The 17,368-nt window shown below is 37.0% G+C and overlaps 1 protein-coding gene across 1 annotated transcript in view; it reads right to left on the bottom strand.

The window, feature by feature from the left end:
- Positions 1–17,027, bottom strand: part of AKAP6 (A-kinase anchoring protein 6) — a 235,430-nt gene extending 218,403 nt beyond the window's left edge. The window contains exon 1 of the mRNA XM_075713039.1: positions 16,704–17,027. Within this exon, the coding sequence (XP_075569154.1) occupies positions 16,704–17,027 (324 nt within the window). The remainder of the gene's footprint in view (positions 1–16,703) is intronic.
- Positions 17,028–17,368: the final 341 nt, after the last annotated feature.

Here is a 17,368-nt window from a genome sequence, read left to right as displayed (position 1 = left end):
CAGCAAGGCAACAAAAGCCGTATCCATTCAATTATAAAAACTGAATCTTGGTCTTTAATAAGGGAAGATGGAAGACTAAGTATAAAACCTCCATTAAAGTCAGCAAGATCAGATTCTAGTGATGCAGGACCGTGTGTGAACACACACAGCCAACTGTTGACTGGCTAATTTGCTGCAGGAACATACCACGACCATGCTAGAAACTCTTTGAAGCAGAAACAACTCCTACACCCTAAGAACCTATGCATTCATTGCTTTGAGCATACTAGAAAAGGTATTAAAGATTTTAAACTGAACTTTTTCTTTACTCTTCTATGATCATAGAGATCACACAAAGAGAGACTTAAAAAAAGGCACTAAACCGAAATAAGGCCCATGTGTAGAGAACGGCATTGTCTTCTACTTCCCTCCTTCATTTCTAATGCAGTAAGTATTTCTTAAACATGTGCTCTGGCAGGCTCCTGCTCTCTCCACAGAACGTGGCATTGGTCCAGGTTAAGAAAGAAAGGCAGGCTTTCTGAGGTAGCAATTCAGCATAGTAGCAGATGACTCGGCAATGTGCTTTGGTGAAGGACAGACATGAAGAAGAAAATGAAAAAGGACAAGAATCAGATGGGAGACAAAAATTGTGAGAGAGAGAACCTGAAAAGAGCAGAAAGGCAAAGAAAACAGAGGAGAGAGGCTGGAAAATAAAGCTAGCAACCAATAGGTAGAAACTGGTTTGCAACTTAACAAAATAAAACTCCTGAGCTGGTCCGCACCGATACGTGTACTCTTTTGAATAGAGGAAAATCCCTTTTTCAGCAGTTTTTAAGATACCTATACAAAGTGGGTTTTTCCTTGGTAATTTTTCAAGCAACCTCTATACTAACTTACAGGTGTGGCCCTGTCATTCTGATTTGCTATCTTTTTCAGCTCTCCTATATAAGACAACACAGTAGCAAAGAAAATCCAGCTAATAATTAAGAACTGGTGCAAAATTCACAAATCAGTCCCAAATACTGTAACTACAAAACTGAGAACCATGGTTTAAATTGCAGTGGAGATCACCATGGAGTCTTTGCCACTCAAACACTTAGTTTGATGCTGTACTTGTTTATTCCTTAGCATTAAAAAAATAGAAAGAGAAAACAGGGGTAGACATTGAGAAGGGGATATTATAAGTATTTCATTCATAATTAGGATCAAGGAAGAATCTGGAACAGATTTGAGTCAGGGAAGCTATTCTTGCAGATCTCAGCTGAAAATCAAAAGCATATGATTTAAATTGTAATATGGTAAAAAAAATCATGTTTTCAGCATTCCTTGCTTATTCTACCTGAAATTTGAAAGAAATACAGAATTGTCAGTATTCTGTCAGTATTTCAGAAAGAAAACAATGTTATTCGTAACAAGAGAGGCAATGTTCCTATGGAGAAAAGAGACTGGCCCCCTTCCCATGTATACTATTCCTATTTACTTCTGCCTTAATTTCTCATACTGAACTGCTGGCCTAGATTCATAAACAGTGTGGATACTTAAACTACTCTTTGAAGAGAAGATTATATTTGTGTGCATCATATGCAAGAATCCATGAGGTTACACACATTTACAGGTAACACACTGCATAACATTTGCTATTTTAATCCAATGTATCAAAATTATCCATTTCAAGTTAAGATGCTAGCCCCATGTGAAAAACAGATAAAGAAGGGATTCCTGTACCTGATAATGGACAAACAAATGCATACAAACTGTCCTGTCCTCCCAGTTAAACAAGGCATCTGAACTTTCAGGAAGTCCCTATAAATGCTGTATGAAATAGGTCCAGATGACCTCGGCAAAGAAAACATAGGATAGCTTAAATGGTACCACATCTGTAAAAATCCTACTGTATTGCCCTCAGAAATATCCCTCTTCCCTTTATTTTATCATGAGTCTTATGATACCTGATAATATTCTTGAATGTCCAGATTGTGAAATTCATTTGTTACCTCAGAATCCTGGATCTAATTAAAAGGTTTCTAGCCTTGCTTGCTTCTTAAAAATATAGCCTCAAAATAACTGCTGAAGACTATTCAGTTTAGTATTTCAGGTCTATGATTTCAGAGCATAGTTGCCTAATGATTTTGCAGACTTCCATTTGACAATTTTGTCTTCTAGATGCTGGATAGTGCTGGGATGTAGTGACAAATTCCAGCCATACCTTTCATACAAGCTGACTGAGTTGTGTATGAACCATTTTGCTCATCCCATACAGCTTAATAGCTTCAAAAATTAAATTCTGTTTCTATTATTCTGGGGGTCATTCGGATACTTTACTGTATCCAAGAGTACAGATACTTTGCACCATTTACAATATAACATTGCTCCTTGAGTACAATTTCTGCTTCCCAAAAGACAGTAGCAATATTCTGTCATGTCAGAAGTTTTTGTTCTGTCAGTGTACTAAATAGACACATAGACAAAGGGTAGTCCTCAATAACTATGAAGAATGAGGTGAACTGCAAACACAGAGATCTTACTCACACACATAAATTAAATCATGTACTAGAGTGAATTGTGGTAGAGCAGCTCAAATATTTTAGGGCAGATAATTCAGAATAATCTTGGAGAAAAAACAGAAATGCATGAGGAATAAGTGGATATACAAATACTGAGATAGTAGTGGCACTGAATTTCTTTTACGATATTACAAAAATTATATATACATATACACATATATTTATGCACATATATGACCCTATATATATATGTCAGTTACTGAAAAGAGCCTATTTCAGAATGCCAGATCACGATCACATTGGAAATGCACACATAAAATCATCTATTCCCTATACATTATCAGATAAATTATGATCACATCTACAGAACCTGTTCTGCAGAAATGTTACTTGCTTTCTTGCCTTTTGAATGTCTGTATAATTCGTGATCAGAAGCAAATGTACTCATCAGAACACTAAGAGATGCATGGCTGCACCAAAAGATAAGACTGTATATTGTAACTTGTTTCAAGTCCCTTTTGAAGTGTGTAACCACAGCTAAGGGCAGGTATGGTTGCAGGGCCAACTGAGGAGAATAAAAGCAATATAGTTCACTAAAATTTATGAGATACATTTTCTCAGCTAATACAGATTATGAAAAGTAAGTACACTGCTCAATGGAAAAGGGAAATTGCAATGTATTACTAGATTCAGTAGATTTTCTATTTTGTGAAAACTTACGAAAGGTCTGTCAGAATTCTGGAGTGCTACGATTGCTAATACAGTGCTGCTTTATGCCTTCTAAATTACATGTGTTTTCCAAAAAGAAATGGCAACATTTCCAAAAGAAAGAAGTGCTCTGTCTTCAAAATGCAAGGCCTAGAATCATAACTGACTCCACAAAAGCTATTATCTTCCTCCAGGGAATCGTTTACAGTGAGAAAGAGGAGAGAGCATTCATAAAGCTTTAACAGATGGAACTGGTAGGTATGTATTCTCCTTTTCCTCCCTGTTTCTGCACAGTCGGTTGTAAATGGTTCAGCTCCTGTCCAAGGAGAAAGCTTGTTCATCTGTCTCTGATTCTGCACAATGTCACTAGAGACAGTTACATGGAACACATTAAAATCTGCAGATCAAATCTTTTGGATGGATGTATGTAATACTCCTAATGCTTCTTTACATGCAACTCAAGGAAGCATAAGACAATCCAAGAAAAAAATCTAGTGTGTATTTATAACCTTTTCTGAAGAAGATGACATCACTACACCTACAATGTCAGTCAGACATTAGCCTGAACCTAGGCTCCCGCCCAGACTTACCACCCAGCTATATTTGTTAGATGCAAACAATGAGGCCAAGCTCTAGAGCAATCCTTAAAAAAAGCTCAGGGTCCAGCACGGTTCCCAGACTGCCCGAAGAAGACAGATCAGGCTTGGACAAAGCCACATGAACTTCACCTCAGTGCTACAGAAGACATCTCACACACCTCAGTCACAAGATGGGTACTATGCATCATAGTACCCTGCCCCGTAGCAGGGCAACATTTCAATTAAAAGTATAAGCATAGCTATACGGACATGTCATTGAGTCGCCACAGGAAAATACACAACACCCTTTTGCTGTGCTTGCTTACTTCTTAGCTGTGAGATTTTAATTGATTTAAGAAGGAATCGAATCAATTCACAGAAGGCTTTTTAATGGTTAACTATACAGAAAGGGATTTTATTCTGAGGAAGAATTCATATAATTCGAGAGGCAAATATCCAAGGATATTTAAAAATCACAAACTTGTGGAACTTGTTCTTAATAAAATACAAGTGTGTTACGTTACTGAAATATTCATGTTGCATTTCTGGCATTCAGACAGCAATCATCCTATAACCTGAAATTTCTTCTGTCAACTCTCTTATAGTAAAAGCCCATCTGGCAATTTTGACAATAATGAAGCAAACTAAAAAATTCTTTACATTTTGTGCAATTTTTTGTGCCTGTTCTTTGACTGCTCCCTTATGCCATATTACAGTTTTTAGATATCTATTATAAGTGACATGTAATTATAAATTGAAAAAGCAACAAACCCTGCCAGTATAATGACTAATAAGAAATATGTCCACAAAGCCCACTGAAATATGCCAAGCAAGAAAACGTCTGTAAATATAATAGTTCACTATGCAGATCAGAACTAGATGACTGTTATAAAACATAATAATAGCCTACCTTCTAAGCTACATATAGACTCAAACAAATCCTCAAGAAAAAAATCACCAGGAGGATTTAAGTGGCACTGCTTTTTGTATGTATGCTTTTGTTTATATACACACACATATATATTTACATATATACATATTTATTTATAAAATAAACTCAACCAACTCACAGCTTTCATAATAAAAATTCCCATTGGCATCCTTACTTTCAAATAAAAATAATGATATAGTGTCAATGACCTTTAATTTAAAAAGTTGACATTATTGAATCTTACTCATACCATTGAAACAGTATTAGTTTAGTTTTTTCCAGCAAATCTGGATATCGGTAGGTGTTATTATCATCACATATACATACACTAAACAACAAAATACATTCCCTCAGCAAATGTTTTGGTTAATTAATTTGCACGATGACTTAACATACAACATTTTTTCATCATACTGAAAAGTATTTATATCATTACATCATTATATCCAGTAAACATTTGTGTTTTAATCAGATTAGGATACAGACTAGAGAAGACTGTAATAGGTAACATCTGTGCTGGAATTTGATATTTACTTTAATATTTCTCCAGAGACCATTGGTAGAGTACATTAGCTCATTTTCTAAAGCCTGTATTAGCATATTTTAATGTAGGAGCAATGTGAAGTGAGAAGAGGGAGAAATAATCATTATATTTGGTCAAAGTGCACTTACATGTATTCCTGTATTGCTGAGGTCTAAACCAGAAATTCTGGAATAAGTATATATTTCAAAACTGTAGATATCCAAATAAGAGTGAGATTTTGCAGAGTTTTATTTTTAGAACTAGATTAAGAAACTGAGAGTGGTAAAACACCCACTTTTTTCCTCATCTTAGAGCTCCAATTCCCTTTTCACAGGCAAATGTTCACCTTTCTTCTCAAGTCCCCTGACTGCTGAATAATCCAAATGTCTATTTTAGGACAACCTTAAGACCTCCATAGCATCGCAGATGCTACTCTACTTTTATATCTACACCCCCCATAATTACACATCACCCTTCTATGTCCAGATATGTTGCTCAGAAACTAATGAATGCATCTCTACCCTTGCAAGAAGAGCACTCCCATGGAGGGAATGTCACAGGTTGCATTATTTTTGCTCAGTGTATCCTTACTGGTTTGCTTTGAAGAAACTCAAGCTGATTTAAGGAGCTCTTCAGATTGTACCCTTGCACTAAGGGAGGGCTTAGATGCTCCACACATTGTTCACAATTCCTTTCCAAATGCCATGCATATGGACTCATGCAAATGAGTCAATTAGGTAACCTGTGCCTTTTTTTTTTCCTTCCCCACTCCCCCCCCTTTTTTTCCTATTTTAAAAATCTCTTTTGCCTAAGCCCAAGAAGGGATACCAGTGCTGGTGTCTTCTACCACTCCAAGGAATATTCAAGTCCCTTTGTCACAAGAGCAGTAATTCCAATCATTTTTGTTGGTATACTTTCCCTGCTCTTCTAGAAAGAAAGTCCGAACTTAAAAAAGGTCCAGCATGCTGTCTGCAACATTTATTACTTATTCATTTATCCTGATAAATTATGCAAGCCAGATCTGCCATTATCACTGGGGTTACCAGTCAAGTCCTTTCCAGCTCTTAGCTACTTTCATTCCCTTGATACATAGATAACAGCAGACTAACCAAGTAGTTCTCATTTTTCTATTCAGAAATGATATCACAACAGATAGAAATTTGTTATTGTTTCTCCATTTTTTCTTCTCTTTATTAGCTCCCAATTCTTTCATCCTCTTGTTATATTCTAACCAGCAGCCTTTCATCTTAATTTGATCCCTCAAATAATGACCAGCTTTCTTTAGAAGGCAACTGAACCTACAATAAAGTATTTACGCTCTTTCTGTGTTCACATTATGGCACCCAAGCAGACAATGGGTTTGCATAAATATGAGTTATATCAATAGACTTGTTTACCAAACTGTAACAGGAGAAAGAAAATCAGTTTAACTTCATTGTATCTACACAGACTGAACAATACCAGCAGTAGAGGGGGGAAGTTTTTTTCTATTAGGCTGAATGGCACAGTTTAAATCCACCTAATTTTTAAAAACTATTGTGTTAACCTGCCATTATTTGCTTTTGAAAACAATTTTTAATTATCAATGTGCATTACCTAAACATTAAAGATATACAATTTCATCTTGAAATTGCAGTATTATCTACAACTACACTAGATCATAATTTAAAATTAGATTACAAATGTTGGTGTTTACTGTTTTTTCTAAGGTTACTGTTGAAAAACAGATTGTCTGAATGTTAATAAACCAATATAGACACTAGCAATATTCACATACTTGAAGTTAAAAACATGTAAGAGCCTACACAGGTTTAACAGATACCTCTCTCAGTATAAAATATTTGTAACACCAAAATGGTCACAGGCTTAACAGATACCTCTCCTAGTATAAAATATTTGTAACACCAAAATGGTTTCAGCACTAACAATAATATATAACTAGCAGTAATCCAAAGCATTCATGTATTTATTGAGAAATGTTGTAAGCAATCAGAACAGTATTTTTTTTCCATTAGGAACTTAAGATTGGGCCTTCAGGAATGCATTTTTAACAGATTTTAATGACCAGAGCAGAACAAACGTTAGGATGGGATGTAGGCAACAATGCAGTCCTGAATCATCTTGCTCAGTTGCCATTTAGTTCATAGATATCTAAATACCACAGGTACACCTCTTTTATTCAATTAAAAGTATCCAGCTGCCTAAAATTTTGCATTTCTGAGCTCAGACTACCACCAGTCCTGGCAAGTCTAAGCAACTTTGCACCGAATTTCTAAACCTAATTAGTACCCAGAAAATTGACATTTACTTGATCATCATTTTCATCCTTGAAGGCACTGACCCAGTAGGTGAGCAAACAGCATGCCTCATACCTCCAGCATTGCTCTCTATACAGAATAGAGCATTAGCCTCTGTTTATATTTGATAACATATAGCCAAGGGTTTAGGACAATGTTCGAGGGATGTGGGAAAAGTGGTTTTGCTCCCCTCAGGCAGAAGAGAATTTAGCTTAAAAGCTACAAAACCAAGATGACTTTTATAGGCGTGGAGTTGTTGTAGTAAAGCATGTTAAGATGTGGTAAACAAGTCACGTCTTTTTCCTTAAAAACATCGATCTGAGCAAGACTGTAGAAGTGCTATACAAGTTGGAAGGCTTCTAAACAATGTGATTGTTTGACCAAATAGAGTTTAAGAAACACAGATTTATTGCTGGTACTCCATGTTTTCCATTCAGGCTTTTTTTGCAAAACAGGGAAATATGCTCAAGGCACAGAGGAAAATTTAAAAATTAAAGAAGTGTAAAATGTAGGCACACTCAGCTACTCAGAAAATAAGAAAAACTAATAAACCCATTTGTTTAATATCCAAGCCTGGACTGTAAGTAAAGGGTAGCCTCTGCAAAAAACATCGGAAGAGTTAATCTGTATTTACCAGCATTTACAATCAACTGCCCTACAGAATGGTGTGATTCCACCAAGCTGTTCAGAGGCAAACTAAATAAGAATACAACTTCTTAACAAACCCATTGCTTCCTTTAAATTGTGTATGAAATCTTGTGTTTACAAAGCATAGAACTAATACATACAGCAGATATGTTCTGCCAATATATAGATGTATCAGGCTATCATTATAGATATATATTGTTATATACCATCTGCTCTGGTAGAGTTACTTATGAGTGCCTGACATTTTTGGAATTCATAATATACTTGGTCTGAAAAATAACTTGAATGTGAGAAATATGATAGATCCTACAAACAGTTAAAAAAAATATCTACAACAAACCTGTTTTTATCCAAATAAATCCTATTATCCATTGGTTAAATGCTAGGTGAATTAAAGCACATAAAGTTGCCCCACTGAGGTTGTTGGGATAAGTGTGCATTAAATTTAGCGTTTGACTAGAGGCTGAGCTAGAATGTGCTCTTAACTCTAACCCTTCCCCTTCAAAAAAAAAAGCATTTCACCAATACCAGTGTAAAATAAACATATTTTACATGTTTATATAAATATATTCCACTGGCAATGTTCCATATAGATAAATGTATTTATTATCTAGTCTTTCACCATACTTCCATATGCAAACTTGGGTTTGATTTGCAGCCAGTCAGGTAGCATATTTCTGCCTATGTTGTGTTAAGCCATCTGGCTGAAAAACAACAACAAAAAAAAGTCACATCTGCAGTTACTTAGATTGTAATCTACAAAGACTGTCAAATCTTTGGAATCACTATGCATAAAAAGCAGTGTAATACATGATATGTTTATAGTCAAATTACTGTTTGTTTGGTGTTCAAGTGCTTCACAAACATATGACCTGTCATCAGATGAGATTTTGGGTTAGATTTGAAAAAAAAAGAAAAAAAAAAAAGAAAGAAAAGGATAAGAGCAAAGCAATTTTGTATATATTTTCCTTGAAATAATTATTCTAACACAGAAATATCCCATATGTTACATAGAGAACCAAGATCTAGAGGTTTCTTACCAAATTTGCAGTAAAGAAATCCTGATACTCGGAACTGTGAGTCTGAAAATACAGTTCCAGCTAGCACATTTTTTATTACATTTTAAGTTAATAAAGAGTTTGAATGTTATGAATAATTTTTAATTGCTTCAAATCTGCAGTGTACACCAAAACCTCAACTATTCAAGAAAATGCTCTTTAAAAAAATTCTTCAGTAAATTTGGTTTTAGTTATGCTTGTTGATAGCATGGAGAATATTTCCCCTCCCCCTCAGCATTCAACTGAAACATTTGAGGTCTTCCAAATGTTAAACTTTTCAGATTAATTTTCTCAGAGAAATTTACAACTTTAACAGGATAAAGGAGACTGAAATTTATTACGTGCCATTAGTTTAAGAGAGTCCGTTTTTGATGTACAGTCCTACACATCTAGGACATGTTAACTAGTTCAATATGAAAGAAGTTACATTTTCACTGTAGTTACAGTCCACTTTCATTTTAGGAGTTTTTGGTGTGAACATTCTGTCCTCTAGCTATAGACAATCTAAAATAGTTCTCAAAAACTGAAAAATCACATTTCAGAGTAGAGACATGTTATTGCACAGATAACCCTTAAGTGTTCATTTTTGTTAAGCGAATTGCATTTCAATGATGTTTAAACTAATTTTATTTCATATGCAATTTAAAGTGACTTCTTAGTATAGGATTGGTAATAGTGCCAAAAGCAAACAATTACCATATTACTGGCTCTCAACTTATTTGCTAGACCTGAGATTCTCTGCAAATAACACTTCCACAAATTTATGTGCAACAACTTTTTGATCCTCAGACCTAAATAAAATAGTATGTCTTGAAGTTGTCTCCATTGAGCTATAGGTCATAGTTTATAATCAAATATTTACTTTTATAGACACTCATACTAACATCCACACATGGAAGGTATAAATGTATTTGTCAGAGAAATTTGTTTCACGAAGCATAACTGTTAAACATGCCCAGAAGTCTTCTCAGAAATATGTCTGTGGATTTAAGAGTCACTATTTCCCTTCACCTCCTTTTGAATAATGACTCTCATAAATTTGCATAGCAACTCTTCACTTGAAGTATCAGGATCATATCTTGTCTGCAAGCAAAACAGCTGAATAACGTTGCAGTCAATCTCTCCAATTCAAGTTTTATTTTCATCTGTTGAATATAACAGATACATCTTGTGGCAAACTTCTGTCAAGATAAAGCAGTTCACTCATTATTTCCATTAGGAGCTTCATCTATACATCCTTCTATAAAGACTGTCACTAACATTTTCTATGATCCTTCGTAAAATATCAATGATGTTATGGTAACACAATGAGGCTTAATTCTTCTCCAAGTTCTCTTATTATTATAAGTTGTCTGTACAGTCTAGAGATTCAGACTTTAGGAAAACTTCATATGTGCACTTAGTTAAAGGTGGTTTAGATGGCACAGCTGAAAAGCTGTACAACTGCAGAAGCAAGGTATGTTGTCACAAGCTTCAGAATAATAGAGCCATTGAGAGTCATCAAACCAAAGGTGAGAAGAAAGAATAGCCCTGTTTCTAATGTTACAGAAAGACATGTGGTAGATGAGGTACTTCAGCAATGCTACTAGCATTGAATAAGTCCTTTTACAGATTATGATAAAGACTGTTCTGAGCTACAAATTACAAGAAATTGAGTTTACTGATGTTATCTTCCAGACTCAGATGTATTTTGAGTGACTTATTTTAACATCTGAAAAAAAAAAAAAAAAAAAGACTGATTTTTGCTCTTGAAAGGAACTGATACAGGGAAAAAAAAAAAAGTTGAAAAGTACTCAGAAAATTCATTTGGTCCAGCCTGCAGTATTTATTCAATAAAACAAGCAATATTTAATATTATTTATTGAATAAAAGCCTACTGAATTCTAGAGCAGGGTGGTTGAGAAAGACACCTACAGTACCCTGGTTTTAAATTTTGTCAAAATGCTTGTAATGGAATGAAAAAAGGAATAACCTGTATCTAACTGCAGCTATATTAGAAACTAATCATAGACTCATAGAATGCTTTGGGTTGGAAGGGACCTTTAGAGGTCATCTAGCCCAACCCCCCTGCAGGGAGCAGGGACAGCTTTAACCAGATCAGGTTGCTCAGAGCCCCATCCAACCTGACCTTGAATGTTGCCAGGGATGGGGCCTCCACTACCTCTCTGGGCAACCTGTTCCAGTGCCTCAGCATCCTCATTGTATAAAAATTTCTCTCTTATGTCTAGTCTAAATCTATTCTTCTTTAGTTTAAATCCATTATTCCTTGTTCTGTCACAACAGGCCTTGCTAAAAAGATTGTCCCCATCCTTCTTGTAGGCCCCCTTTAAGTACTGCAAGGTCGCAATAAGGTCTCCCCACAGCCTTCTCTTCTCCAGGCTGAACAACCCCAACTCTCTCAGCCTGGCCTTGTAGGAGAGGTGCTCCAGCCCTCGGATCATTTTTGTGGCCCTCCTCTGGACCCGCTCCAGCAGGTCCATGTCCTTCTTGTGCTGAGGGCCCCAGAGCTGGACGCAGTGCTCCAGGTGAGGTCTCACCAGAGGAGAGCAGAGAGGCAGAATCACCTCCCTCAACCTGCTGGCCACGCTTCTTTTGATGCAGCCCAGGATATGGTTGGCTTTCTGGGCTGCAAGCGCACATTGTTGGCTCATGTCCAGCTTTTCATCCACCAGTATCCCCAAGTCCTTCTCCGCAGGGCTGCTCTCAATCCCTTCATTGCCCAACCTGTACTGATATCGGGGGTTGCCCCGTGCCAGGTGCAGGACCTTGCACTTGGCCTTGTTGAACCTCATGAGGTTCACACAGACCCACCTCTCCAGTTTGTCCAGGCCCCTTTGGATGACATCTCATCCTCCTGGTGTGTCAACTGCACCACTCAGCTTGGTGTCATCTGCAAACTTGCTGAGGGTGCACTTGATCCCACTGTCTATGTCATTGATGAAGATATTAAACAGCACTGGTCCCAGCACAGACCCTTGAGGGACACCACTTGTCACTGGTCTCCATGTGGACATCGAGCCGTTGACCACTACCCTCTGGATGCAACCATCTAACCAATTCCTCATCCACTGAACAGTCCACCCACCAAATCCATGTCTCCCCAATTTAGAGAGAAGGACGTTGTGGGGGACTGTGTTGAACACTTTACAGAAATCCAAGTAGATGACATCCACTGCTTTTCCCTTGTCCACTGCTGCAGTCACTCCTTCATAGGAAGCCACTAGGTTAGTCAGGCAGGATTTGCCCTTGGTGAAGCCATGCTGGCTGTCTCGACTAACATCCTTTAATGTCTTTCTATGATAATTCCTTACACTCTTCTCTTATCCAGGATTTAAGTACAAGGGGAAAAACAACTAAAAATTCTTTGCCCCCCTCCGCCCCCCAAAAAGTGGAAACAGAGATAGCAAAGGATAGTGGTTACAAGATATTGACCTCTCTCCAAAGTTCATGAAAATCTTGTAGGAGTCAGGAGGAAAGATGAAAGATCCAGTCAAGAGATGTTTGAGCTTGACCCAGCTACCCTGGAAAAAGATGACTGAAGTCTCTCTACTTGGAAAGAGAGAAAAGATCAGTGGTCCAAAAAGATCTAAAGACCTTATCATAGCATAAAATGTGTTTGTTTCTGTGTCAATATACGAATCAGACATTTAAGTCACAAAGCGCTGGTGGAGTGCTTTACTCCACAATAAAAGTTAACAGATATCTAAAATACAGAAGATTATACTAGATCATCAAAAATTACAGGTTTTTTTCAAAAAGAGAGAAAGCCATAATCAAAGAGTTGAAACACTAGACCCTTCCCTGAGAGGGTTAAGGGATATAAAGTAAAGCAGAAGAATGGTAGTTGAATCTGAGATGGACCTCAGGAGGATTCCAAGAAAGAATTTGCTGTAAAAGCAAGCATATTTTATTCAGACTGAAAAAAGCTAAATGGATCATGAAAGCATCTTAGCAGGTTAACACAATACAAGGACAGAGAGAACACCTTTAGATTTGTTTGTAGTAAACCTGTAATTTTTGCATCTCTTTTACAAATACTTGCAATTGATAACAGCTGCATTGAATGTGTTAGACAGATGTAAATGTATCTTTGCACAGCTTAAGTTAAGACTGATGACCAGATAAATGACTAATAGAAGGCATTCCAGACCCCAGAGAGTTATGATTCATGCATCTAGCTCACCAAAGCACTCATGTGAAGCTGAGCTTTCCAGGAAATTTCCCAAGGGATGACATAAGACAAGCCTCCCACTCATGCTACGTAGCTAGTTCTGAGAAAAGGCATTGCAAAAGTGAGAGAAACAAGTATTTTCAAAGGATCAGTGGTGGCTAGTAAAGCCCTAAGTCATGTAGCATGAAAAGACACTGCCAGCAAACACCAAAATCACCAGGGAACAAACCACAAAAAAAGAAACAATGTTCTTGATTACAGAAAGAGCAGAAGCACAGACAGATCTGCAACAGGAATACAGAGCAAATATTCACAAGAGAAAGAGATGATCTGTTTGCAGAGCAATTTTTCCAAGGAATAACATAAAAAGTCTGCTATGGCCTAGATCCTCAAACCAGCCCTATCACCATGAGCCAGCTGACAGCCAGAGAAAGGAAATCAACTTTAGGCATCCAAAATGAATAGAAAGCTGCCTGAAAATTGAATTGGACCTCTCCTGGCTGAGGAAAACAAACTATGAGAAAATGAAAAACTGTTTGCCTTACTGCTACATTTGCAGTTTGAAAATTATATTCAGAAACTATTATGTTACAGACTTCTATCCTGCGTCTGTATTTTTGTCTTTATGGTTTGGACAAAAGAGTAGAGAGAAGGCTTCTTAAATTTGTAGATGATGACAATATGTGTGCTTGGGGGAGACACTTCAAACATACCAAAAGACAGATTTGAACTGAAAAAGTCACGGACACACTTGAGAAATGGGAGATTAACAAAAAAAGTTCAATAATGGACAAAGGCAAAATCCTACATGTAAAATTTCACAGATAAAATGGATAAGAGAGAGGTGAAAAACCCATAGTGCAGCAAAGGAGTTTGGGAGTTACAGTGAATCATAAGCTGAACATGAATCAACCATCTCCTGCTGTTGTGAAAAAAAGAAAATACTAAACTGCTATGTATTGTTTGAAAGACATGTGAAATACTTTTCCCAGTCTTCTGGCAATGGTGAAGCTTCACATTGAGCCCTGTGTCAAGCCTGGGCACAACAATTCCAGAAGGACCCAGACCACTTGGAAAGAGCTCCTCAAGGAGATTTATTGGAACACAGAACAAATAAAAAAAGAGGAACTCTATGAGGTTATGTAATTTTTTTTGCTTAGCTCATTTTCATTAAGTTATATAATGCAAGAGGATACAAGGATAAACAATTTAAAATATATCTAAAGTCTGAATAAAAGTATTTCCATAACACTTGCTTTTACATTCTTGTTTCTTTTTTGTCTGTATACAGGTTTAAAGGTAAGCAGGTTACAGAAGTTCTGTATTCCTTATGTGTTGGCTAAGACTTCGCTGCGTTCTTAATACTACTACAGATCTTTTTGAAAGCTTTTTCTGTTTATGTTACTTTGTGAAAACTTAAAAAAAAAATCAAATATTTAAAAAATATCTTCAAATACAAGTCATTATTGTGCACGCACCCAATACACACATGCATAAACACACAGAAAAAGAGCACTTCCCTTTGAGTCCAGGGTCGGCACATAGAATATTCGACAGCCTCAGTGACAGGTCCCCCCAGGCTGACAGGCCAGATAATTGCAGATAATTGAGATTCCTTCATGTTATTCTTTTGTCCTTTTTTGCAGTTGCATTAACCAGATCTCTTCCTAGCCCCAAACAATCCCTAGGTGCTACAGCAATTGCTTACATGGAAAAAAACATTAGGAAAGTATTTTGTGAACTACTGTTGACTCTTGCAAACTCACTAATAATCTCTAAAAAGCAGAAAACCATAAGGAATACTATTCATTCACTGACCTCCATCTGGAAATAAAACCTTTTAATGAATGTGTGAGGGTGAATTGTATGCACAGAATATTCTCATTTTGTAAGCAGGCACAAATCTTTTCTACTTGTGCTCTGAGCCAGTCCAAAGCTGTGTGCAAATACCATCCACAAGCTCCACAGCTCTTTAGTTTCAGTTCAGCACTGCACTAATACGGCCACAAGCAATTCCAGATCAGAACTGTCACCCAGTCCAGCAAGATTTGTTATGCCTGCCTACAGAAATATCTTTTAGGTGTATTTGCTAAAAACCTACTGCACGTTGTGGACATAGTTCTTTCTCTCATCCAAAGCCGCAATGTCTACCCCAAATTTTTCAGAAAAATGGCGGGGCCATAAAGAACTCAAGATCAGCTCTCTATTTGGTTAGCGATCATTACAGTACAATTGCTGTATGGTTAGCACTAGCACATGGAGTTGTATTTTAAGACAGCCTACAGCTCCACTCCTGAAATAAACACAAATAAAATACCATCGCGCTGAGTATGAAGGAAGACTATGTTCACATACACAGGCCTCAGAATGCAACTCTGAAGACAGCTCAGCCTGAAGAGATAACATTTGCCTGCTATTTTTGGAGGTTGTTTGCTGCCTTCAAAAGCATGCTTCATCTGCTGCTGCAAACCAAGCCATACAAATGAACATATATACACAGTCCCAGACACTATCTATTTGAATTTCACCTTGAATTTCCTTAATATCTTTAAAGATTCAACACCAAAATTTAAATCTGGGACCAAGAGAGAGAGAATTGTTTACAGATACTTGTGTTCAGTTGTTGGGTTGGGAGAATGGAGATTGTTGCTCTTTTAGTTTACACAAAACAGATTTTTGGGGGACAAAGTCCAGTCTTGTTAATGCATTTTCTTGCTGGGAGGGGAAGCTTGGTTTACTGGCTGTGACCATTCGAATCTCATCACTTCATATTTCTCACTAAGGCTCAGATCCGAAAAAAAATTCTACATGTTTACCATTTTGTATGTAGTCCCACCTGAGTTTAATCTTCAGCGTAACCTTTACGTGACTGAAAGGCCAGACATTAGACCACCTTTCTATCCTACTGCCTCTGAAACTTGCTTAGTTTTCAAATGCGGCCATGTTTATTGGGACACAAATTTGGGAGTTTTAGGTACTGAAGCCCATTAAAATCAATGAGAATATTTCTGGGCACTTCTGACATGTCAGGTCAGGTTATTGTTAGTGTTGTATTAGCTGCTCTTGGAGTGTGAGCATGTTCATTAATATGGTTATGACTGTTGAATTAAGTGATGAGTAAATAATGTTGCAAAAAACTGAGAATGATAGTTTCTATTATCTCCCTGAAAACCTTTTACTTGCTTTTTAACACAGGCTGTCAGACATGCTACAGCAGTTATGAAAAGCTCTTTTGTTTACTTTACCAGTAGCAGAGTCAAGTGAAACACCTTCACTGAAAAGTCTGCAATATAAAATTCATCCTACCTTCAGCTGTACTAGATGCACATCCACATGTTTGCTATCCGAATCCTGCTGGACAGAGTAGGTCAGATCCCTGACTCTTTCAGACGTCATCCGAAGCCAGGTCTCAATTTCTGGCAAGTGGAGAACAATCTTCCAATCGGCCCCAGTGTGTAGAGGAGGAGGCTTTTCATACTGCTGGCCAGAATCAAGCTCCTTCATGACATCCTCTTCCCCATCTCGTTCCACCGTAGGAGTCATGTTTATAAGCATGGGAGACGCATCAGACGGCATGGGATCCAGTTCTTGTGTTCTCATGGGAGAAAGTGCTACATCCATGGCTAACATGGGAAAGTCTAAATGATAATTCTTTCCAAAATAGCTGCAAAGATGCAAAGAAAAGAAACGGCTGTTATGAGACCAAATTTTGCAACAAAAATGTTCATAAGAGAAGGACTAAATGGCAACCTCTGAGAGGTATTGTACTTCTAAATAAACTTTTCACCCTGCAAATCTACACTAGAATTTCAAGAAAAAATACATTTTTCAAATTAATGTTGTTGAACAAACAAGTTCTTTGTTTGAGAAAAATAACAAACACCACATTTCTCTCATTGTAGACAATCACCTTGGAAATGACACTTTTCATTGATGAAAAATATGCTCTGATTTTCTATAACTGCAACATA

The sequence above is a fragment of the Pelecanus crispus genome, chromosome 6 (assembly GCF_030463565.1).
Source record: "Pelecanus crispus isolate bPelCri1 chromosome 6, bPelCri1.pri, whole genome shotgun sequence".
In the NCBI taxonomy this organism is placed as follows: domain Eukaryota; kingdom Metazoa; phylum Chordata; class Aves; order Pelecaniformes; family Pelecanidae; genus Pelecanus; species Pelecanus crispus.
This window is presented reverse-complemented; position numbering and strand designations above follow the sequence as displayed.